Here is a 25195-nt window from a genome sequence, read left to right as displayed (position 1 = left end):
AGGATGAACAGCAGGATGAGAAAGAAGTTTATTCTCCCAGGTCTTTGATGTAAGAAAAATCAGTTTGAGCTGATTTGAAAATCGTTCTGACTTGTGCCATAACATTTTCCTTTCAATGAGAGACTTTTCTGTCTTTCATGCGTCTGCCCGTGTTTACCTGCTTTCATGCCGGGTTCCCTTTTTGAAGCTTGAAATAGAAAATCAAGTTGACTCAAAGCCTATGGGATTAGCAGCCCTGAAACCTTGAAAAGCCAACAAGAAAGGTCTAGAATGGCAAAGGCTCTGGAGATAGATCCTGAGAATTGGTTTTCCTGGTTGATTTTTCACAACTTCCATCCCTCTCCTCCTCCGTGAGATAAAGGGCACAGGCTGCGACTGCCTTTTTCCAGATGCAGGATTTGGGTAGCCTGGTGTCTGCCCTGACCCTGGACTGGGGCTCCTTTTTCCTGCCTCTGTGAGGTGCAATGGGGTCATCTGCCTCCGGTGGTGGTAGCCACATAGAAAAATTAAAACTATGGTGGTGGTCAAATTGGCATAGTAAAACTTAGCTCTGTTAAGTAGTTTTTCCTCTCATTGGTTTGCCTCTTTATAAAATTATCTGGTCTCCTTGTTCCCCTGGTTACTGAAGGTGGAAAGGGCAGACAACTTTTCTGCAGGTCAGAGGCTAAGTGCTTGGATCTGCACAGAGGGGTGGCTTCTGTCCTAGCCCTCCCATTGTGTCAGTGCTGGCAGACCTATGTCAGAGATGATCGTACACACAAGGGGCACACGTTCACCAAGAACACATTACATACTACAAGCTATACATTGGCTTTGGCTTGCTGTCTGCAGTTTACCAAGCCCCCATCTCACTGGGGGAAGTTACCGGAAGGCGTGTTTCCAGAATTCCACACTCCACTTCCCATAACAGCAGCAGACACTTTCTGAACAGGCACCATTTAGCAGGAACTGTGCCTGTAAACTCTCGTAACCCTCGTGGTAGTCCTGTGAAGCCAGTGCTTTCTCTTCACCTCCAGTTCCCAAATGAGGACACAGAAGCACAGAGAGATGAAGTACATAGCTCACTCAACAGCAGAGCTGGAACTCAAACCCAAGCCAAGGCAACCACAGTGCATCTCATGCCCAGATCTCCAGACTGGGCGGGTTCCCAGCCTTGTTAATGACTGGGTAGTGTTTGCTGTGCCCCAGGCACTCTTTTATAATGCTTACATGCTGTATTCATATCCTATTGCTGCTGGAACAAATGACACAAATTTGGTGACTTAAAAAAAAAAAACCTCATGCACATATTAGCCTACAAATGTAGAGATCAGGAATCTGAAATTGGTCTCATTAGGTTAAAATCCAAGTGTCATCAGGACTTCTGGAGAGAATTCATTTCCTTCTCTGTCCCAAGTCCTGAAGGCTGCCACGTCCCTTGGCTTGTAGCCACTTCTACATCTTCAAAGTTACATGCTTCCCTTGTCACACCCTCCGAACTTGGCACTTCTGCTTCCCTTTTTCACTTACAGGGTTTTTGTGATTTCATGGGCTGCATGGATAATCCAGATAATCTCCACTCAAGACATTCAGCCAATAATCAACCTTATTTCCAACTGCAGCCTTAATCTCCACTTTGTCGGCAGAATTTAACTCACTCATAGGGCAAGTACTGAAGGTGGGGACACTTACTCTATGTGGAGGTGTTATTCTACCTTCCAGGTACTACATTAGCTCAACTGATCCATGCTGCAGCCAACTATGGGCTCCTGTTGTGATCATATTAGGAGATACTGAGTTGTGGAGATAAGTACATTGCCAAAACCATATAAGAAATATTGATAGGATAGGGTTCCACGGATGTCCACCTCCACATGAACCCTTATCTCTGCTTAACCCTTTGCTAGGAAAATCAGGATGGAAGCCATCTTGAAAAAAAATCAAGTACTCTACAGTGCCTCCTTTGTCCAGGACAACCCTGCTTTGCACCTGTTGCTCCTTTTGATACCCGGGCTAGGCAAACAGTGCATGTTGGTGTCACTGCCGACACTAACTGAAATCCATTATCTGTGCTCCTACAAACAGATGAGTTTTGGAACTTGCCTTTCTCCTCACATATGAATTTCAGTCCATAATAGCCAATGTTTATAGATGTGATGATGATTCATTTCTTAGCTGAGAGACCCAACCGGAAGACCTTAAAACTTCTCTAGATTCTTCCCAATGTGGCTCTTGGACCCAAAACACAGTGGTCACGGATTTATGCATGACCAAGCTGACTCGAGGATAGTTTGTGCAACACTGACATCCTTTGTACAATTAACAGACAGGGTGGAACAGTGAGTATCAGGAGGCTGAAATGTGTAAACACGAAGTGTGACAAACGATTGGACTGGTGGAGGAAAGGGAGGAAGGTGGGGAGAATGGTAGAAAGGGCGGGTGCGGTCGAGAAGCACTGGACACGTAAGTAGCCGTGCTAAGTGGGAACCTCGTTCTACAGCCCGCTGTAGAGGCCCAGCGCGCGGGGGTGAAGGCCTTTCCCGGACGGGCGCGCCCCGTGCAGCGTGTGCTCATTCCCCTCCTGTCTCCCATTTTGTCTCGGGGTCCTGCAGACCGTTGAAAACTGTGTGTGCATCTTAAGGAACCTCTCCTACCGGCTGGCGGCAGAGACGTCTCAGGGACAGCACATGGGTACGGATGAGCTGGATGGGCTGCTCTGCGGCGAGGCCAACGGCAAGGACGCCGAGAGCTCCGGCTGCTGGGGCAAGAAGAAGAAGAAGAAGAAGTCCCAGGATCAGGTGATGCGGGCGCTCACCTGCATGCGATTGCCCTCCCCCCCTCCGCTGGTGAGACGCACCTGGGTGCAGAAGGCGCGGTGAGGCTGCGCATGCGCCTGTGTGCAGAGGGCGCGGTGAGGCCCCACCTGCGCCTGCGTGCAGGGGGCCCGGTGAGGCCCCGCCTGCGCCTGCGTGCAGGGGGCCCGGTGAGGCCGCGCCTGCGCCTGCGTGCAGGGGGCGCGGTGAGGCCGCACATGCGCCTGTGTGCCGAGGTGCTGTGAGCCTATGGACCACCTGCGTGCAGGGGAGCGTGGTGAGTGCGTGATCGCGCCTGCGTGCTGGGGGGCACAGAGAGCCGAGCGCGCCCGTGCAGTTCTCTCGCGGGGGTTGCGTGGCTGAGCGGGTGGAAGGTAACTGGTCTCTGCCGTGTGTGGCCGCTGAGCCAAGGTAGGAAGTGGCAAATCAAGGCAGAAGCCACGCGAGGCCCGGCGTGCTCTAGGAGGCGCGGCCGGGCCGGCGTCCTGCGTGGACTCCAGTGTGTGAGGGCCTGGTCAGGCCGGGCCGCGGCCGTGCGGGAGGCACGGAAGAGGGCAGGGAGTCCCGCGTGGGGGCCGCCGGTGTCCCTGCATTCGGCTCTGCAGTCTTGCTCTTGTCCCTAAACGTGGGGACGACGGGGAGCACTGCGGGGGCAGCGGGAGCACTGCGGGGAGCACTGCGGGGAGCACTGCGGGGGCGGCGGGAGCACTGCGGGGGCAGCGGGAGCACTGCGGGGAGCACTGCGGGGAGCACTGCGGGGGCGGCGGGAGCACTGCGGGGGCAGCGGGAGCACTGCGGGGAGCATTGATGGGGGCGGCGGGAGCACTGAGGGGTGGCGGGGAGCAAGGATGGGGCGGCGGGGGCACTGAGGCGGCAGGGAGCACTAAGGGGAGCACGGGGCGGCGGGGAGCACTGAGGCGGCAGGGAGCACTAAGGGGAGCGCAGGGAGCACTGAGGGGAGCACGGGGCGGCAGGGAGCATTGAGGCGGCAGGGAGCATTGAGGGGAGCACTGAGGCGGCAGGGAGCACTGAGGGGAGCACGGGGCGGCGGGGAGCACTGAGGGGAGCACGGGGCGGCGGGGAGCACTCAGGGGTGGCGGGGAGGAGTGGGGAGCAAGGACGGGGCGGCGGGGAGCACTGCGGGGATGGTGGGGTAATCCGGGTGCTGTGGAGAAGCGGGGAGCGCCACTGGACGGCTTTAGGGGGTCAGCAGCTCTGTGCGTCAATGCAGAGCCCGCGGGCAGCGGGTGCGGCCGGGTCTCCACCTGACCCGCCCTGGGGAGACGGGAAGGGGGCGCCGCCTGCGGCCACGAGACCCGCCAGCCATCGCGCGTGCGCACACGAGCGCAGTTGCGTCCATGTGCCTACTTCACCGCGGGCAGGTGTCCACCTCCCCCCCAGCGCGGTCACGTGCTCACCTCACACCCCACCGCCACCCCGCGGTCATGTGTACACTTGCCTCACCTCACCCCCCCCACACATATACCGCGGTCACGTGTACACTCCTCCACCCCCCACAGCGCGGTCACGTGCTCACCTCAACCCCACACACATATACCACGGTCACGTGCCCTCGTCCCCTCACACCGTAGTCACGTGTCTGAGATCTCCCCTCACACCACACCGCGGTCACGTGTACACTCCCCCCCCCTCACACCGCGGTCACGTGTCCACCTCCCCTCACTGAAGTTCCCGCCTCCCGGACCCCGGGACTTTCCTTCCCCGGGGACCTCCTGCCGACCAGGGCTGTGCGGCCCAGGCCGGATGGCCGCGCGTCGATAGGGCGGGGCTGGCGCCCAGGCACCAAGGTCGGGTCGGCACGGTGGGCTCGGGCCTGTGCTGCCCAGGTGCGCCTGCCGCGACAAGGGAGGGCAAGCCGCGTGGGGAAGGGCCTGGTGGGAGTGTCTGCGTGCGCAGCCTCTCTCCACATCCGCACCTGCCGGCCCCGCGGCCTCCTGCGGCCTCCTGGGGCCTCCTGCGGCCTCCTGCGGCCCCCGCACCCCGGGAGCCAATCCCAGCTGTGGTCCCGGCCCCGCGCTGGGCGCTGGCGCCGCCCAAGGTGCTTCCCAGCCTCCAGTTTTGCATCCAGTGCCTGTTTTTCTCCTTTCACACTTGTCACACTTAAGAATGCACTATTCCACACTAGGCATTGTAGACGCTTTCCTCATCGCCATTTCCTGTGATGGAGTAGGACAGCTGTTTACACAGGATTTACCAAAACAGTCCGATTTAAAGAGATTTAGAGATGATGTATATGCAAATACCAAACGATTTTTTATGAGGGACTTTGACCTTATATGGATTTTGGCATCAACTGGGGTCCTGGAACCCATACCCTAAAGATAGCCAGGGATGACTCAATTTGTAAATAATTCATGCATAAAATAGTGAGCTACAAGAAGATAATATATATTCTTCACTGTTCCCTTTGTGTAGAAAGTTGACACAATTGGTAACCTTTCAGATCGTTTCAGTATATGTTTATAATCATTTAACAATTCAGAGAACAGACTCCATTGGCTGAATTTGCACAGTCTTTTAGTAAGAGTATGTTTCCTTCTGATGCAGAAATTTGCTCCACATCCATAGAAATAGGTTCACTCCGTACGTTATGATGCTGATGCTGTGTCAGTGGTGCCTTCATGGTGCTGCTCCTGAGCTTTCACTCAAGACTGGTGCTCTACGTCTTGAGGCATACTTCTACTTCCAACTTTCTGGTGGCTAATTGAAGATGTGACCTTAAACTGGGATTCTAAGATCTCAGCCCCCTGAGTAGGTAGGATTACAAGTGTGAGCTATTGCATGACTGGTGCTTTCTCTTAAAGATGCTGCCCTTCTCCTCCTAGGTGGCTCTTCACATTCCAGTTCTGTGGTAAAAAATGAGGGAAAGAAGAAGACCTTCTGGTTAGAGCTCCACCCAATATATGCACCCATCATATCCAGGCAGACTTCGCTGGCTCCTAGTAGCATCTGAGCTGCAAGGGAGTCTGCAAAGAATAGCTATAGCCTTTCCTGGGACAGTCAGGATTTCTATGATCTAGATAAAGGGGGGGGGGGGGATGGTGGGGAAGGGAAGCCAGGAGTGGTGGCACACATCTGTAAATCCCAGCTAGTAGCTACACAGGAGGTAGAGGTAGGAGAATGTAGGTCTGAGGGAAGCCCTAAGCAAAAATGACACTCTATCTGAAAAATAAAAAGGCTAGAGAGGATGGCTCAGGTGGTAGAAGGCTTGCCTAGCAAGTGTAGTACTGCCAAAGAAGAGGTGTCAGGTTTGTTAAGGGAGTACATCAGGAGTCTTCTGTCTCTGAATTACCTCATCACTGAAATTCATTCCACTGTGCCTTCTATCCAAACAGTGCAGCCCCTTCTTACCTACACCCCTGCCTGCTTGGCTCACGTCTAAAGCAGAAGCAGGTATGGAGAAAGTCGATAGGCCTGTGGCACTTTATCACTTGTACAACATGATTTTCTTCTTGGCAGGCAAGAGAATAGCCCAGTGGCTGGAATATGCCCATTTTAGGGCCAGGCTTGTCGCAGTGACCCAGAACTCTTTTTAAAGAAAATTTCCTTGTTCTTCCCCTCCCTTTTTGTTACTAACCTAGACTGTAGTACACATCTGTATAGTCAGACTCACCTCCTTCCTTCATCAGATCTGCTTAAGAACATTTTCTTCAAAGTGAAGTATGTAGACCAAGTTAATGTTTTAAAGCTTTGGCTACATAAACCATTATTTATCTGTATCACCCTTGCTAGTGAAAACTACGTACATGGATTTGATTTTTTTTTTTTAATAATCACTTTATGAATCTGCCCTTCACAATGCTATTGATAGTCATAAGTTTTCATTTCCTAACATCACAGATGTGGGTTTTTTTTCCAAATATAGTTTTCCTTATTAATAAGCACACTTTTTTCTTTGGCTGCTTCTTACCATTTCCTGTCTAGCCATCTGCTTCCTTCAGCTGCCACTCACTCCCCCGGCTGGTTCCAGCCTCAGCTCACCCTGCCGTTGCCCCTCCATATGATAGGTGCTTGATTCATGACATGATATTTCATGTCCTGGAAGCATGAAATTGCACAGACTGAGGAAGAGCAGCATGAGATCCTTCTCCTATTTCCTTCCCCACCTCCAATGGTACCTGACATTGCTGCTCTTTAAGTGACTTCACAGACTTAAAACTCTTTATTTTTAGTATTATTATCTCTAAGTGGTTGTACGAAGGGGTTTCAACTCAACATATTGTTTCTGGGTACAGTGCATCTTGATCAGCACCACCCCTTTCATCACTTGGTATTAACACCATTGTTCTCTGTCTTGGACTACCAGACAAGGCTTTCCCAAATCTCTCACTGGAGATGTGTTAAGCTAAGCAGAGGGATCACAACTTCAAAGCCACCTTGGGATGCCTTTTTTCCTAAAAAAAAACAATTTAGCTGTTGCTTTCCTATGTTCTAGTTTTATAAAGACATTAGGGTAGAAGGATCCTATATTTAATTTATAGATGTGGAATAAGTAAGTTTTGATAAAACTTACATATCACACAGTTTCTCGTGGCTCTTCATCTATACAAGAAATGAGCATGTAAAGAAGAGTTCTCCTACTTTAGTCTAGTCCTAGCCGTACTTTGCTCCATGGTCTTATTGATATTGGTTAATAACAGTTTCAAGTATATTAACATCACCCTTAAAGAATATTTCAAATCATTTTGTGGGAGAAACCTTCTTTTTAATGGATAATTCCCCGATAAAAGTTTGGATAAAGTCCCGAGATAAAGGTCAGCTACATTGTCTGACTTTGAAATAGTTCTGCAGTGTGCAGGTTCCGGGTTGCCATCCATGTTCTGAGGAGCAAAAGTCCCCTTTGAGCCCATCATTCGCTGTCGTCAAAGGAGATCTATCTTCCACATCAGTTCTCCTTTTATTTCCTCCAGGTTCTCTCTGTAGTTGTTTTTTCAAAAAAAATTCTAATAAAAAGTATTTCAGAGTTACATAGATCTGTCAGAGCAGAAGGAAATTATCGACCGATTTAATCATGTATCTTGCTTTATAGTGAAGAAATTAAAGAAAGAGTAAAATGAAAGCCAGCAAGAGAGAAGGTAGCTGAGTTTCCCTCCTGCCCACTCATGCTGTCGCAGTGTATGACGATCAGGAAATGTCGCTTCTGCGTACCTGCTGCCATCTGCCCAACTCCTCCAGGAGGAGACAGTCTCGGCCAGGTTGAGCTGAAATTTCGCCTTCTGATTTTTTGGATATTATTAGATCTTTGTATGAAAATGATAGCTTAACATGCTTAAGGAGATGACAAAGTAGAAAGTGAAAAAAACAACAAATTGATATAGTCGCTACCGTAGGCACCTTTCCTTTCAGAGCCGATATGACTCCTGCCTGATCAGAAGGTGCTCTTCCCTAGTGCGGCCTCCCATCACTGCAAAGCCATTGCCAAGCAGTATAGCAGCGCTGACTCTCATTCCATGCTTTTCAGAATGTTTAAATAAGATGTGCTTGTTTCATGGGTAAGCCTTTTACTGACGCAGAAACATCGCTGAATGATTAAGAAACAGCTCTAGTTAAAAGAACAAGAACTTCTGGCTAGGGGCAAGGCACAAGTGGTTGAGCACCTGCCTAAAGTCAGGCTCAGAGACAAAGGACACATTTTCTCTCATATGTGGAAGTTACATCTAAATTATATATATATATATATATATATATATATATATATATATATATATATGTATATATAAACATACACAGCGTCTTGTGAATAAATCTGCAAACATATTCAGGGAAGGATTCCAATGGTGTAACTCCTTTAAACAACTATGAGTTTAACATAATGAATACCAGGAAGCTGGAATGTATGTTGTATGGGGTGAGATCAAGTGTGGGGCAAGGGAGGGGGGGGCAGGCAAATGGAGGAGGGAGGTGTGAGAATGCAGTGATAATATTCAACATACGTATGTGAAAATGGAACCTGGTGAACTGGGAAGAAGGGGGGTTGGGAGAGATGAGAGAGTGAGGAAGGGATGGCATGTATCCCCACGCATTGCACTCACAAACTGACATACTGGAGTGAAACCTTTTGGTACAACTACTGAAAGATAACAAGCACAAAATAAATTTTTTAAAACAAAAATGAAACAATCGCAAGAAAGAAGAGTCATTTTATGTCCCTCCCCCATGGTATAACCCACGTTTTCACTGTATTTGAGGTTGGTATAATTTGTGGAGGGAAAGGAAAAAACATTGTTTAAATAGGGATACAGGTGGACCCATTGCAACAATGAGATGTACAAGATGTTATGTTGAAAAATGAACTTTACAACTTTGGCCGGGGGCAAGCAGGGAGAGAGGAGATGGGAAGGGGAAACAAAGGAGGAGCCATCAATGCTTGATATGAAATGTACTCGTTACCTTGCCCATGTAATTGTAACTCCTCTGTATGGTATTTTTACCAAAAAAAAAAAAAAATCAAGCTCCATGCTCTGACCATTCTTCTTAAAAGTGTTATACAGTCCAACTGCGTGCTGGTGCTCACACTTATAAACCTAGCTACTCAGGAGGCTGATATCTGAAGACTAAGTTTGAAGCCAGCCTGCAACTAAGCAGCAAAAAGCTGAAGTAAAGCTATAGCTCAAGTGATAGAATGCTAGCCTTGAGGAAAAAAAGCTGAGGGATAGTGTATAGGACCTGAGTTCAAGCCTCAGGACGGACACACACACACACACACACACACACACACACACACACACACACACACACACACACACACACACACACACACACACACACACACACACACACACACACACACAACTGCGATCCAGTGACGAACTGAAAATGATTCTTAACAGAAGTCCAGCAGCCATCCATAGGTTATCATTCATCTCTAACCTTTAGAGCCCTAACTAAAACTAAGCTTATCATAATGGAGAAGAAGGAAGACATGAGATTTTAATTTTTTTTCTGGAAAATCAATATTGAAATTGTGACAGCAAAAACTTCATTGGAATCTCTAGCAACAGTTCTAGGTTTTGTTTGGTTTTTGTTGTTGTTGTTTTTATGCCAGTCCTAGAGCTTGATCTCTGCACCTGGGCATTGTCCCTCAGCTCTTTTGCTCAAGACCAGTACTTTATGACGTGGGCCACATCTCTACTTCTAGTTTTTTAGTGGTTAATTGGAGACGAGATTCTCATTGACTTTCCTGCCTGAGCTAACGTTATCAGGATCTTCAGATCTCAGCCTCCTGAATAGCTAGGATTACAAGTGAGCCACCAGTACCCAGCTTCTTTTTTTTCTTGTATTAAATAAATATAGAAGCTATTTGCAACAAAGATTAGAATCATTATTTCAATTTTAATGATTTTTAGAGTCAGAATAAGGTTTAAAATGTAGAAAAGAAAATGAAACACGAGCATTTTATTAATGCATGTTATAATAATTAGAGGTTTTATGATACACTTTACTTGGGATACTGCACAAATCCCATGATGCTTTGCATCTTTGTTCATTTAACTTTTATTGTTATCATTTGTCCAAGCTGGTATAAAGACTTCATAACTACTGTTTTTAATAGTGGATTCATATTCCTTTGTGAATATGAGCTATAAAAATTCTGTACAATTAATTTTAACTACACATTGTCCTGTTATTCATAATATTTAATTCAAGGCAAACTATCAAGATTGTATAAGAGCTACAGTTGCATGTAGCTCATATCAGTACATATCATAAACCATATGATCTTTTCCCTTTCATTCATTTTGTTATTTGTTTGTTAGAGGCAGTGATGGTACCCAAAAGCAAATAAAGGTATATTTTTACCAGTTATATAGGGAGGTATCATAGTTGTTCATATGTTATCATGATTATGCATAAGAAGTGAAAGCATTGGATATTCATACTGATATACAACAGCTGATGTAAGAGCTATGAAACATATAGTCGTCTTCCACTGTGCTCAGTCAAAATGTACCCAGCTCTGTTCCGCCCTCCTTAGAGCAGTTGTGTTAGACTTGTTCTCAAAAAGCCTGTCCCCTCTGTTACCAGCTACAGCCCCTTCTGCATATATCCCAGCTTCCTCCAACTTCCATCTCATGATGACAGAAATGGTTCTCCCATTTTCTGGGTCCCCTACACCAAGTGTTATGACCCTGGCTTTTGTTCTTTGTTGGTGACGATGATAAAAGGTAGCATCAAGAATCATGCAGATGTTGCAGATGTTACAGATGTTGACTGTCTCGTTTCTCTTCCACCAGTGGGATGGAGTAGGACCTCTTCCCGACTGTGCGGAACCTCCCAAGGGGATCCAGATGCTGTGGCACCCATCCATAGTCAAACCCTACCTCACACTGCTCTCTGAGTGCTCAAATCCAGACACGCTGGAAGGGGCGGCAGGCGCCCTGCAGAACCTGGCTGCGGGGAGCTGGAAGGTATGGCTAGTTCATTATCATAAAACAATCTGGAATTATGAGCAAGTATTTAGGAAAACAATACAAGTGTAGTTTTGAGAAATACAATTTAAGAAAGTTTGTTTTTTAGGATGTTAGAGATGAAAAAATATATTGAGCTATTGGACTTGGAAAGATGTTGGTTTAAAACTAATTTCTTCTTAATGGCTCAAGGATTCTAGAAGACCACTGCAACACGAGAGGCGAGTACAGTCCTAGAAAGTGCTGTAAGAGGCTCCCCTCCTTGCATACAGCTGAGCTACGAAGCTTTCCAGGAAGGAGTGACATGGTGTTTTCACAGCACTGTCTCGGATCATGATGGGATCTAATCCCCAGACACCTTGTCTAAAAACGTACATAAATGCATAAAATGTTGCATCAGTTCCTAAAGAAAAGATACCTGTGAATTTTTAAATTGTAGTATAGACTGACAGGGAAGTTCTATTGCTATGGTAGGAGGGGGAGTAATACTGAAGTGTAGATGTGGCCATTAGGAGATTAGCAGGCCCTTCCCCTCCAAGTCCTTATAAACTGACACTGTTCCTGCTGATTCTCAACAAAAACCATCGTGACCTTCATAGGAGGTAGACAGGGGTTTGCCTTAGGAAGGAATTACTTTGGTTGCTAATAGTAACACGTGCTCATGTAACTTGTTCCATAAATATGTGCAGAATGAAGATAGGTGGGGAGAATGACAGAGAAAAATCAAGGAAGTGGGTTTTTTTTTCTTTTTTTTCTGTTATCATCATTTATTGAAAACCAAGCCTGGTATTTGGGATAGTCATCAATCAATCTTTTCTTTGAGTTTCTTTCTCTTCAAAATGATCTGAACACTGACACATGGCTACAGATAATTTCCAGGTCAGAACCATCGAGGTGTACACACCCTCCTAAGCAACTGTTCCCTCATCTTTGCTTATACCTCATGGTGTCTGCCTTCCTGTGACTCCCCCACCCTCCCTCCTCCTCCCCATTGCCACAGTCTGACCTTCGGCATTCCCTTCTTCCTCAGCTGGGACGTCCAGGTGAGGTGACTCAGGCTCACATGTTTTCTCTTCAGAGTCTTAGGAATGGACACAATTCTCCCTTTTGTTCCCTGACCAATGTTTCCACTTAAAGATTTGAGGTAGGGCTGGGCAGGAAGTAATAATGCCTCACTTTCAATCAGAAATGGATGGAGAAAAGTTTCTAAAGCAAGTTCCACCAAGCAGAAAGTTGGAGTCATTTTATATAATTAGAAAGGAACTGATAACTGATCTGAAAACCCTTTTTATAATACAATTTTTTTAAGTTTAGAAGGACATAGAAAAGTTTAAGAGCTGGGAAGGTGGCTCAGAGGTAGAGCGCTTGCCTTGCATGCATGAGGCCCTGGGTTCGATTCCTTAGCACCACATAAGCAAAAAGAAAAAAGCCGGAAGTGGTTCTGTGGCTCAAGTGGTAGAGCTCTAGCCTTGAGCTGAAGAGCTGAGGGACAGAACCCAGGGCCAGAGTTCAGGCCCCACGACCTGACCCAAAAAAAAAATATTTTAAAAAGTTTAAGAATTTTAGCCCACTCTTGAAAGCTTTGAGAGGCCCCAATCCTAGGCCCCCGCCTTTCTGCACATGGGAACCTGAGCAAATTACAGCACCTCCTGTGTCTGAGGTGCCTCATCCTTAAATAGAAGATCACAGCTGCCTCACGCACCTGAACACAGATCCATCTCAATGCTGAATGCAAATGCAGAAGTAAGATATCAAACCCCAAGGAGTGTCACCGGTGTGTCCGGAGGTATTCCTGTACTGCAAATCTCCAGCCAGCCCCCTCACCTCACTGCCCTACCTGACTGGATTTGAACAGAGGCACAAAGATCTAGACACCATTAAGGACACAATAAAGTATGACATCTTAATATAGGGTGTTCCTATTTTACCTGTTATCTTAGGTCCTTACTATGGCAATATGGTAAAACATATTTGGATTATAGACAATTATGAATGTAGGATTTCAACTTTTACATATTCTCTCTGTACTAGAAAAAGAAGAAAGGAAAAATATGTGGAAGGCTCAAGTGAAACTTCTGGAGTCATAAATATAGTGTCTCAAGCAAAAACTACAGGGGATGGGATTAAAAGCACATTAAATACTGTGAAAAAGTAATTCATAGAGCTATGCACAGTGAGTAATACCTATAACACCAGCTACTCAGAAAGCAGAGATCAGCAAGATCACTGTTTGAGGTCAGCCTTGCCAAAAAGTTAGTGAGATCATCTGAACCAACAAGCTGGGTGTTTCTTTCACATCTATAATCCTAGCTACATGGGGAGCATAGGTAGTAGGATCCCCAGTTTGAGGCAACCCTAGGCACAACCACAATATCCTTTCTGAAAAACAACTAAGACAAAAACGGGGAGTGTGGCTTACCTTGTAGAGTACCTGTCTAACAAGCACAGGAGCCTAAATTCAAAAGCCAATACTGCCGTAAAGAAAAGAAAAGAAAAATATCAGTGAACTTGAAGACAGCAAGAAGAGTGAAATACAGGGAAGAAAGAAGAAGAAATGTAGAGCTTGTCTGTGCAAGCATTACATGTGATATAATGTAGTGCGGATCCACCAGAGAGAACGGAAAGAAAATACGTAAAGTAATAACGGTGAGCGTTTCTCCACGTTTAATGAAAACCATCAGTTTATAAGATAGAAGCAGTTGGAGGAAGGCCAGACCAACACAACAGACAAGAAGAGACAGAACAAAGGATATCACTACAAAGTGCTCAGAACTAATAATAAAGAGAAAATCACCAAGGCAAGCAGAGGAATAAGACTTGTTACAAAAGAGAATTGCACTCTATTTAAATGCCACATTCAAGATGATGTCACCAGTCATCCATTCCTTCTTCCTGCTGAGCTACTGGCTGTCCTTGAGAAGCACATCTGATTGGTAAGCCCCAAGGGCCAAAGCTACTCCCTACCTCTCTTCACACCCTGCTGCCGGGTCTGTGCTTGGCTAAGCAAAAATGGTCATGTTTAATTCAAACAGTATCTGTTCACATGTCTTTCCTGCAGATGACAGTCTTCTTTGCTTATAAACGTCTTTCAGTTGTTCAGGATTTCCTAGCTCATATTGTGGGCCAGAGCATCCTCAGATAGACGCATTCTATAACCCTTTATTTGGCTCTGTGATTCAGAGAGCAATAAGTAAAATTCATAGGAGTTACAGAAGACTGTTGTCTTCCCATGTCAGTTCAACAGTGTTCAGCATATGTCTGAGCATGTAAACTTAAGTCATTGGAATAAGAAATTGATAGATCTTTGCTATTTTTATATGTTTAAGTTCTCTCCTACTTTGGCTATGTGCTACTAGTTATTGGATGTTTTCCAGCAATGCCATAGTGCTGTTTCAGCAGAAACATATATTAGTTTGGCCCAGTTATCCCCAGGGTGACATCTCTCTCCATATATCCAAGGACACTTATTTGCTACATTTTTCTATTGCCAGTGAAACAGACTATTGAGAATAAGGCAGAAAAGCTTGGAAGACCTGAGGGTCAGAGGTACAGAAGAGAAGCTGTTCTGTGTTTTAGACAACAGCTAAACACTATGACCAGTGGACATCCATCCATATTGGACTATAGGCCACAAGTTAGAAAATTCAGGGAATAATTCTCATAAGCAGACATGACCAAGATGTGAGAATAGAGAAAGCGAAGGTAAAACATAAATAGAGAATAGAAAAAGAGTTAGAAAGAGTAAATATGAGGCTGCAAGAAAGTAAAGCTATCAGAGGTCATTGAATGTCTCGGCTCTTCCCTGTCTTCTAGTAAGTGACGGGCATAAAGCTGGTCGTCTGTGGCCAAGAGAATGCCAAGTTATTACTAGCAATTTAGAAGATAGAAAGTATTTTAGCACCATTTCTATCGCAATGGCTAATTTTGATTCTTAGGGTATCAGTGGTATTTTCAAGTCTTAGTTCCCTAGCACTCCTAGAGAAAAGAGAAGACCTTCAGGCACACAAGGGGGGTTGCAAAGGAGTATTTCTGTATAGTGATAAATAGATGCATGTCTACAAGAGTATCCTTGTCAAAATCAACCATGTAATCACCATCAGTTAGTTAGATGGAAGAGATATAAAAATGACAAAGATATATAGAGGTAGAAATAGATACTTTTTTTTCATTTACTACATGACATAGAAAGGGAGGGAGATGATTCTGAGGTAAGAGTAGAGATTATCACCAAACCAAATGCTGATGAATTATCACAATTCCAGGAAGATTCAAAATGACTTTTATAGAAACTGGGTAGAAAAATTCTTACTTTAAAAAGACAGTTTCACAGAAACAATTTGGGATAATTAAAATACTGACTGAGGATATAGAGTTGCATTGACTTTCATACACACAATGCTACTGTCTGAAATCTAGGCATCTCACAATGTGTTTTAAAGCAACTCTGGAAATTCAGTATATTTCTTTAGTAGTCCTTAACTTTTTATGAGCCCACAAAAACAGAATTTTGCATGGAGATTGCTTTTTATGGACCTCATCTTCTGAAACAATAACTTCTGTTTATGGGGAGAGCATACACACTCTTTTCCTGTAACAAATTGACTAGAAAACCAGATCTTCATAATAGCCCTAAACACTTTTTAAACTTTAAAACAGTCATTACTTGGTTATGAGCATCAGAAAAACCTAATGCCATTGTGGCAAAAGTAAAGTGATGAATGTTTCTCCTGACCAACATGGATTCCAGTTACATTCTTCTTATGTGCAGTACAGTGATTGTGGGTGTTGCAGAATATTAAAACGATTGAATAGAATAGTTTGAAGATTTCCAAAATCTGGATGAATAATCCTTCAGCTCCCGTTGTGGAATGTTTCTAGTGTACCTGAGCTTCATGAAAATCCACAATTTGAACTGTAGAAATATCCTCTACTAGCTGTAAGGCCAAATGGTTTGGATATCCTTCATATTTAATTTCTCCCTAATACATGAATATTTTCAGAGGGTTGTTTGCCTCTTTATTTTAAAAACAAGATGCGGTGAAGATAACTACAAAGTGATCAAGTAATATTTAATGAGCAAACATAGCAATATGTAATAAAGAAGGAAGAAGAATCTCTAGCTTATATAGTCCAATTGAATAAAAAAATGTAAGAGAACTGGGAAATCAGAGACTTGCTTTAGAGACCGACCACGAGAAGGACACTGAATTTGGCACAGTTGAGCAGCTACCATGTCACATAAGAGGAAACCAGGGTAAATTGGTAGAATGCAACAAATAAAAATAAGAATTATAATTTGGCATCTAAGAGTAAGCAAATTGGCTTTGTCCCTGTTAACGGTGTGAGACAAAGCATAAGTTTTAAATGCAGAAAAACAGAGTTTTGAAAGACTATGATGAAAATGGAACATGAAGCATCATGCCTCACAAATTAGTAACTGGGCCAGAATAAACATTGGGCACCTCCCCCGCCACCTTTCCCCTGGAGGGCTGAGAACTGCATCAGTCAGCAGTCTCTGAGAAACAGTACACTCCAAGGAAATGAGGACCACAGAAATGTGTGTGTCCTGGCTATGAGGCCAAGTGCACTGGGAGAGGCCAGGTAAGGAACAGGTGTAGCAAGAAAGACATCCACAGGGTGTAGCCCTTGTACACATGACTTAGAAAGTTTCTTCCCACAAAACCCAGAATATAGTACTAACTCAAGACTGTGGCTGAACTGTAAACTCCTTAAACATACAAATCAACTGTAGAAAAGATCTATATTTTATAGTCTTATTTTTTTTATAGCTTTGATTTCATCACTGTTGGGTAATTTGACTTCTGAAGTCTACAGAATTTCAGAACTCCACTCGGATGGAGTAGAAATACTGAACTAGAGATTTCCACTTCCAGTTAAGATGCCAACATGTTGAGACAAAGTCCACATTTACCTTCCTTTGCTGCAAACATATACATGCACACACGCACACATATACATACATACACACACATAATGCAGAAAAGAAATGTATGGAACAGATTCAGGGAAGACTTCAGCATTAGTCAGAGAAGAACAGTGATCCCCAAAGACAGGAAGCGGGGGGGGGGGGTCAGTCCTATAAGGGGTACATCTTAAAAGTAAGGCTCAAGTCTGAAGGAAATTCACTGCATTTAAAAACAAAGATTTAAAATGCCTGTGAGAATGAAAGTATACCCAGCACCCAACAAATTCATATTAAGAATATCTGATATAAAGTTGAAAATTGCCCAAAAGCAAATAAAAAGGAAACAGTCATTCACAATGAGTATTAAATCAGCTCAGAACTGACACAGATGTTAAAATGATCAAAGAGGAGATTATTATAATTGTTTCCTACATGTTCAGAAAGTTCTATGGAAACAAAATATTTTAAAAAACAACAAAATATCTAGAGTTGAAAGTATAATGTTTTAAAAAAACAATATATGGGATTCAACAGTAGATTAAACCACAATCAACAAGATTAGTAGACCAGAGGATAATATCAGAAACTAGCAAAATGAAAAACAGGAAAGAAAAAGAAATGCAGATCTTCTATGATCACCCAGTGTCCTAAAATATGCCCAGGTGCCATCTCCCAAGTAAAGGAGAGGAAAAGGCAAAAGAAAACCAAAAAAAAAATCATTGAAGGAATAATAATTCAAGTTTTTTTCAAATTTGAAGGAAACCATAAACTCACAGATGCAAGAAGCCCAAATAAGCCCAAGCACAGGAAAAAGGAAGGAAGTACAGCCTGGTTGCCTCAACCAAATCTTTCAAAATCAGTGATAAAGAGTCTATCTTCAAAGCAGCTAGAGAGGGAGAAGACATGTTCCCCACAAAGCAAGACTTAGTGTTCTCCTCAGCACAGTGGGCAGCACCTCTCCCCATCAACACCAGCCCCGGAGAGGACAGAGGACATAGGACATAAGTCAAGCACTAAGGAAACCCTGGCCCTCCTGGCTTCATCCCATACTAACTGATTTTAGTTTGGTATCAGGCAAACACACAAGACCCTAAAGAAAACTTCTGGGCCACCAGTTACACTTAACTATGTACACTTAACCTTAGGCATAGGTAGTTGTGAATCTGTTATGAAACTCCTTCTGAGCCTTGTTTAAGACATGGACTATTCAAGAAAGAGCCATTGCTCTTGAACAGCCAGGCCAGAAAGGAATTGCATCATAAAATTTTTCGTTAAATTGCTGAAGCCATGTTTAGAGTGAAGGCAGCTCAGATATACTTCCTTGGTTCTTCTCTTCCTAGAGGAAAACAAATGCTCAAAATCCTCCAGTCAAAGGCTCTAATACCAGGCAGAGGGGCCCCAGGATTAAGGGATTCATTTGGCTTTTGAAAAGACTCCTAGGGGAGCAAGGAGCCACTTCAAACCTTCCTGGTACTTTTGTGGAAGTGGTTAGAATTCTCTGGCTGCATTAGCGATTGCCGTGGCTTTGATCTTTTCTGCATAGAGCCATTCATTGGAGAATGCTTTATTTAAATAATAAGCCCTTAGTGCTGCAAATCAGCCTGACCTTTCCACTCATCAATTAAACATGTTTAAATCTCCCACTGTGGGCCAAAAAGGAGAAGACAATGGAAGTGAAGAGGCACACAGGAGTTGGTCTCTTTGCTTGCAATGTAATGAACATGGAAATAAAAAGTTCAAGAAGTCCTTATTAATGCTGTGATAGGAGGATGTCCGTACCAGAAAGTGGTAAGGGAGTGGGGTGGAGGAGCTCATTTCCCAGTATCTTCAGAACTCACGATGGAGAATTCCTTTGAATGCATTAAGTGGAGACTGTATGTTCAAGAAATGGCAGCTGCAATAACAAAGAGACCCCCAAATACCCAAGAGGTGGAGCAGGAAAGAAGACAGAGTTCTTTTCTTCTCGCCTGCTGTGGCCGTAAAGGGCAGGGGTTAAGGACACGGAGCTCCCCTCCCCACCTCAACTGAGAGATGTTGGGCCCTCTTCAGCATGCAACTCAGCAAGGCTGTTCTTGGGAGCACCAAGCAAGAATCAAACCAAAACTCAAGTCCACAGCAAGTGATGTTTCCCTGGGAAGATCAAGATCACAGCTCTGGTCCCTGCTTATAGTCTGAGCTCCTCTTCTGGTTCTCAGGAGACAAATGAGCCAGAGAGTTCAGACTCTGCCAACAGTAAGAGCCTGTCATAAGGTTAACCTAAACCCAGATTCAAGAAAAGTAAAGTTCTGTACTCTGTACTAACAAGACAAAGGTTCTCTAATACATCTGTGTTGCAAAACACATCTTAGTAAAAAAGCACTTGCCTTTGAGTTAGCCTACTTCCTATGGTTTCCACAGGAACTGTGCTGTGCACTTGTAAGGCGGAATGCCCTGTCAGCACAGTTGCTGCAGCCTGTGCCCTTAGGACAAATTTTAAATTTTCTCCATCTCATCACCCTACAGAAAAAAAAAACCATGTGACATTTCCAAAATGGGATGTATGCTCCCTCTAAAACAACAAGAAATCATGTAATTTCCTCTTTTGATAAGGCACCATATTCCAGAAGAAAATAAGTGTAGATATAGAAAAGTTTCCTGACTTGATGTCAGAAGATGTGAGGAGATTAAATAACTGCATGAGTCTTACTGTCTTGTCCCAAATATAAATACCACTGGAGCTGCTCTTAGCCCCATGGCCAGGAGGGAGCCTGCCTTTCCATCAGGGTCCCACTGCATTGAGGCCAGAACTGTCGCCAGGTCCATTCAGAAGCTCCATCCTGTCAGTGACTCCCCAAGTCAGTGGCGTGTCCTGCAGCACCACTACGGAAGTGCAAAAGGCTGAGAGCAAAACCAGGAAAGGCTTCATTGCCTTCTCTGTGAGGCCCGTCATCTCAACAGGGTCTCATTTAATTCCCTTAGAGGCTTTTCTAATTGCCAGTCACATACAGAAATGAGACCTCCAGTATAACATTCACAACCCTTCCTGTGTCCACAAAGGCAGGTATTTTTAATTGAAAATTACTGGTCCTTGAGATCGCTTAAGGGCTGGGAGAATACCTAATGTGTGTTCATTTATTTAGTGAAGAAAGGAGCACATTTCACCTCAGCCTGACCTTCTTCACTTGTTCTGACCTTGAAAGCACATCAAAATGGTTTCCCTTCCCTCTCCCCAGGAAATTCTGCTGATTGAATGTTAAGATTTTCAGAACTGTATGAATACATGCAGCCAAATTCAGTCTTTGCAATAACCAGACTTACATTTAAAACCTACAGGCAGACAAGAAAAAAAATAGAACGTACACATAATAGCTACCATGACCTTAATCCACATTTTTACTTTTGATTGTTTTGGTGACATAAGGAAATTTTTCAACAATATTCTCCAATGGAGACACCATTGTTTGTTTGTTTGTTTTTCAAAATAAATCTTGGAACTCTGAAGAATAAAAAAGTATGATCTTAGGACATGATGGAATTTGAAAAGCTGACATCTGAGTGCTGAGTCTGTTAGAGACACAGCCTGCATGAGGAACACCTTGCACTGACCATGCCCATTGCCATAAATCCTGGAGTAGACACGGTTCCCTTCCAGTAAAGCAAGGCTGAACAAATAATTCGGGAAGAGAGATACAATTCACCCTCATCATGAGAACCAGATACCATGTAAATCGCACAGTATTATAGATAAATTCAGAATCTCACCCGCTTGTTACCACATTCACTGTATCTATTCCTCATTGTGTGAGATGGGACTTTACACACAGGTGGCTGTGTGACATGTTCCTACAGTGCCTCAGAAGTATAATTATAAATTAATTAATTATAAATTAAATTATATTTGGAAGAGTTAGGTATTTAAAATATAACCTTTATCATGTTTAAAGGAAAAAGGGGAATGGCTAATGTCATAATGTCGGTGGGAAGACGGGCATCTAACAGAAAAACATTTAATTGCACTCTACTTTCAATAAAATCAGTAGTCAGATTCAGAATTTTAGCATTATTCTGGGTTTAGCCTCAGAAGAGACTTTTTGCATTTAGTGGAGAACATTATCTTTAGCCATTTAGCCAATTACTAGGATTCCAAGAGGAGGAAATCTTTTTAAATTACACATCCTTTAAAATATGAATAATCTTTAACAGATAACCACACTGTATATAGGGGAGAAACTTTTGAAAAAAAATTATAGCCATTGGTTTTGTTTATAGTCAGGCTGAGACTGTTAAAAGCTAGGCTTCTGGAAACCCAGTAAAGCAGCCTGGCTTTAGAGGATTCAAAGGTTCCTGACTTCACTTCATCAGCAAGCCTTCAGTGCCACGAAGGCAAGTGTTAGACCCAAACGCATATTCAAGTGCCTTTGGTTTACACTTCAGGTTACATTTCAGCCCTAGCTTTGCCTGGTTTTAGTAAAAAAAAAAAAAAAAAAAAAAAAAAAAAAAAAAAAAGTTGGGAGGGAACACCAGTCGAATCATTTCTAGACAAATTCAACTTGGCGTGGAGCCTGGCTGCACGGATGGTGCCAGCCCTCACCCTCTCCTGACCTCCACAATTGATGTTCAACTTGGGATTGTCCAAGATATTCCTGCAGAGAGGTGGAACTACATTATGAATTGGTTCCATTTCTCAGTTGGAGATACATGGACCCTATGCTGCCTCCTGTCCAGAACACACACGGGTGTGATGGTCAGTGACAGGGTCATCTCTGGTCCGCTCCTGACTCTCTCCTTGTGGCTCTCCACCTCCACCATGTGTCACCTGCCTTCTGGTGGGGCAACTTCTCTGCAGCTCCACATCCTTCGCTATTCCACAGTGGACTTGTGCACTGCAGCTCACAAAAGCCCTCGGGGCTATGCTGGGGCCAGGCACCCTCGGCAGCCTGCAAAGCACACTGTGCTGTCCCTGCTCTCTGCTCCCCACTCCAGAACCTTGCTGAATCTCACTTGGCCACTGCCAGAGTGGAAGAAAAGAAGATTTTCTGACCGTTCTCCGCTCTACCATTTGCTCATCAGCCCCTCACCCCAAGCAGAGACGTGTCCAGAGTCCAGGACTTAGGTGGCAGCCTGCTCACTGTGTCATTTCTCTTCCTTCCTCCCCACTCTGCTCCCCAACTCCAGTTCAGAGGCTCTGCATGAGAAGGGTAAATTACTTCCTGCCTCTGTTAATCCCCTTCCAAATATATCCCAGCTTCTACCTGCATCTGTGCCCTTTAGTTTTGAATGCTAATCTGAGTTCTTCTCTTTCTTCTCTGACAATACCTGTGGGGCCAAATGGTGAGCCAAGCAGCCCTCCAGGAGGATTCCTGGACAAGGAAGAAAAGCACAAATGTAGCCGTGATGTTTCCAGGCACTGCCCCATCACCTGTGAACACAAGACCCTTTCCTGACACAGACAAGAAACTCCTGGCTACATCTGGCTTCTAGTGTCAGACCCACTGAATCTCAGCAAGAAGCAGTTCTCAGGACTGTATCGGAATCTCCGTCATCTCCATTCATAGTGCTCACTGAATCTTTAACTCAGTTCAGAGGAATGCCAACAGATGAATGGAGGTCAAAACACCAAGAAGGCGGATGGTAATGGGTTATTTTGTAAAGAATTCCATCAACGATGAGTAGAGATGTCTTTAACGGATGCTGACTTTATGGAGGCAGAGAATGGAGCTCCAGCCCAAGGACTCAGGAGATGCTTCCTGGACTCAAGACCTGGTTAAGCATGTGCCGGATGCAAGCCCTAGCTGGGCTTCTCTTTTCTCATTTGTAGAGGAGGGACCACAATTGTACCTGCCACACGGGTACTATTAAGATTAAAACACAAGGGCTGAGAACCGTGCCCGGTGAATGATTAACTGCTAGGCCAGAGTGGGGGACCATGAGCATCTTCAGGCTGACTGCAGGCAAGTCTAGTTTCTCCTGGGTCAAATCCTGCTCCTCCTCCTCCTCTTCCCCTCCTCTTCTTCTTTGTCCTCCTCTACTTCATTTTTGCTGCCTTCTTCCTGCTTCTCCCCTTCCTTCTTCTTCTTTGGAATCTTCAAGCTCCTATCTTGAGCTCATGGACTCATCTTCTCAAGGGCTTCCTGGTCCACACCTGACACATCCCTCCTCTCTGCGCAGCGCATGCCACCTGCACTGCATCCAGGTTCTCTCGCAGGGTGTCCACTGGAGCCACTCTGAACTGGGTACACTTTTCTCTGTTACTCTATTTATGTGAACCGACTACTGTAGTTTCAACTAACACTCTTGGCAGCCGACGTACCTTTCTAGAACAGGGCCCAGCATGCTCCCTGAGGCAGTGCCCTTCTCTTTTTAGAAGCTCTCTTTGTGAACTTTGCATTTCTATGACACTTGGACCTGTGAAACATTTGTCTGTAGCATACCTGCCTCTCCTTTATCACCTTGCTCATGGTCTACTTATCTTCCTCCAGAAGTGATAGGTTAATGATATCTTAAGCACATTATAATCACCTGCCTCTGAATGTAAAAGAAAGTTAGGCAAGTTTAGAACTCTGTTTGACCACAATGTAATGCTATCCTATATGCTATGATAGTGTTGGAAATCTCCCATACAAACAGAAACACACCCAAAACTAAAATAAACTTCAAACCAAAGTTATCATTTTATAGCTCAATAGTTAATGATCAGATCTACTGTCTGCCTGTCAGCTTCCATCTTGGGAGAAATTACAATGTTGGTCATTTTTTCGTATCAAAACTGTGTATGTTGGGGGCCTTATGTACCTGGCTTCGTTTTTCACTTACTCTCAAACCAAAGCTGAAGGATTCTCATTCTCCAAATGCCAGAGCATTTTTCCATCCAACATGAGGGATATGAAGATGGACTTCCACGGAGGACAGGGTCATATCTGTCTCCTTCTTGGATCATTTTCAGCTACAGGTAGTTCTCCCTGAGTGTGAGAATGGAGGAAAGTCCCTAAGAGAGAGCATATGGGTAGTGGGACCAACATCATAAAGAGAGGCAGAAATGAAGAAACAGGATCCAGGTTTAAGTGACTCCGATGGCATGGTTATTTAACATCACTGTGTCTTAATTTCCATATCATTTAAAGAGAAACTAAAAACTGACCTCTTTGAGCTTTGCAGAATTAAAAGAAACCATAGCACATAGGCCCAAAGCATGGGCCAGGGAAGGAAGTAGCCGAGGACAGGAGGTGATCCAGAGATTCTACTGAATTTCTCGGGAATAGTCCCTGCCGTGTCTCAGAAGGTCAAGACGGTCTCCCTGGTGTTAAAATGTACTGTTATGTGCACCTTACGATATGTCCACATTATCCCTCCACACTGATTTCCATCCTTTCCATTTTTCTAGCTTTCCCCATTAGTTTTAGAGACAAACCCATGTATGGGCAGGCTGCATAAGCTCAGGTTTCCTATCTGTTCTGGGTTGGGGTCTGGAAACCCTGAAGGGCACAAGTTGGGTCTCAGAAGTAGGCGTGTGCACCACCAGGAGACAGTGCCTGTGCTCTGAATGCTGACCTCCATGCTTTCCCACATCTAAGACTCAACTCAGTCCTCGGGGGCTGTCAGACTGTTCCCGCGGCCCAGGCATACCTCAGTGAGTTCAGATCAGTCAGCCCTTCCCTCAGACTTCCTGAGCTTGAGGCACAAAAGGGAGCAGGAGAAAAAAAGTGTGTGTTATGGGATGATGGTGATAAGAAGCTATGTAAATGTGACTTCTGACTAGGATGGGATGAAGTTGTTTGTTTTTTTTTAATCTCATATTTCATGCAGGGCTGGGCTGAGGATGTGGCAGGCATGGCGTATGCCCTACGTTCACTGCCAGAGGGGGCTCCCTGCCTGCCACAGGTGAGAGCCAGCTCTGGGGTGCCTGCCCCCGTGGGGGAGGGGGTGGAGCGGGCCTGGTGGGGGAGGGCGGGAAGGACTGGTCCCCATGAGAACTCTCCCTCCAAATCCAGAAACCGCATTCCGTGAATCTTTTTTTTTTTCAGATCAAACCCTTAACATTTGTCCATTTTTCAGTGGCAAAATTGGGGACA

At 44.7% G+C, this 25195-nt stretch overlaps 1 protein-coding gene across 5 annotated transcripts in view; it reads left to right on the top strand.

The window, feature by feature from the left end:
* The window catches only part of Ctnnd2 (catenin delta 2), a 795501-nt gene that overhangs the window by 669545 nt on the left and 100761 nt on the right, over positions 1–25195 (top strand). For 3 of the 5 annotated variants that reach the window (XM_070042191.1, XM_070042190.1, XM_070042193.1), the window contains 3 exons: positions 2592–2777; positions 11048–11221; positions 24930–25004. In XM_070042191.1, coding sequence (XP_069898292.1) covers positions 2592–2777; positions 11048–11221; positions 24930–25004 — 435 coding nt within the window. The remainder of the gene's footprint in view (positions 1–2591; positions 2778–11047; positions 11222–24929; positions 25005–25195) is intronic. The other 2 variants (XM_070042192.1, XM_070042194.1) reach the window with 1 other exon arrangement.

This window comes from Dipodomys merriami, unplaced genomic scaffold (assembly GCF_024711535.1).
Source record: "Dipodomys merriami isolate MVZ:Mamm:240054 unplaced genomic scaffold, mDipMer1.0.p SCAF_32, whole genome shotgun sequence".
NCBI lineage: Eukaryota > Metazoa > Chordata > Mammalia > Rodentia > Heteromyidae > Dipodomys > Dipodomys merriami.
Note: the sequence above shows the minus strand (reverse complement) of the source record. Positions and strands in the feature narration are given on the sequence as shown.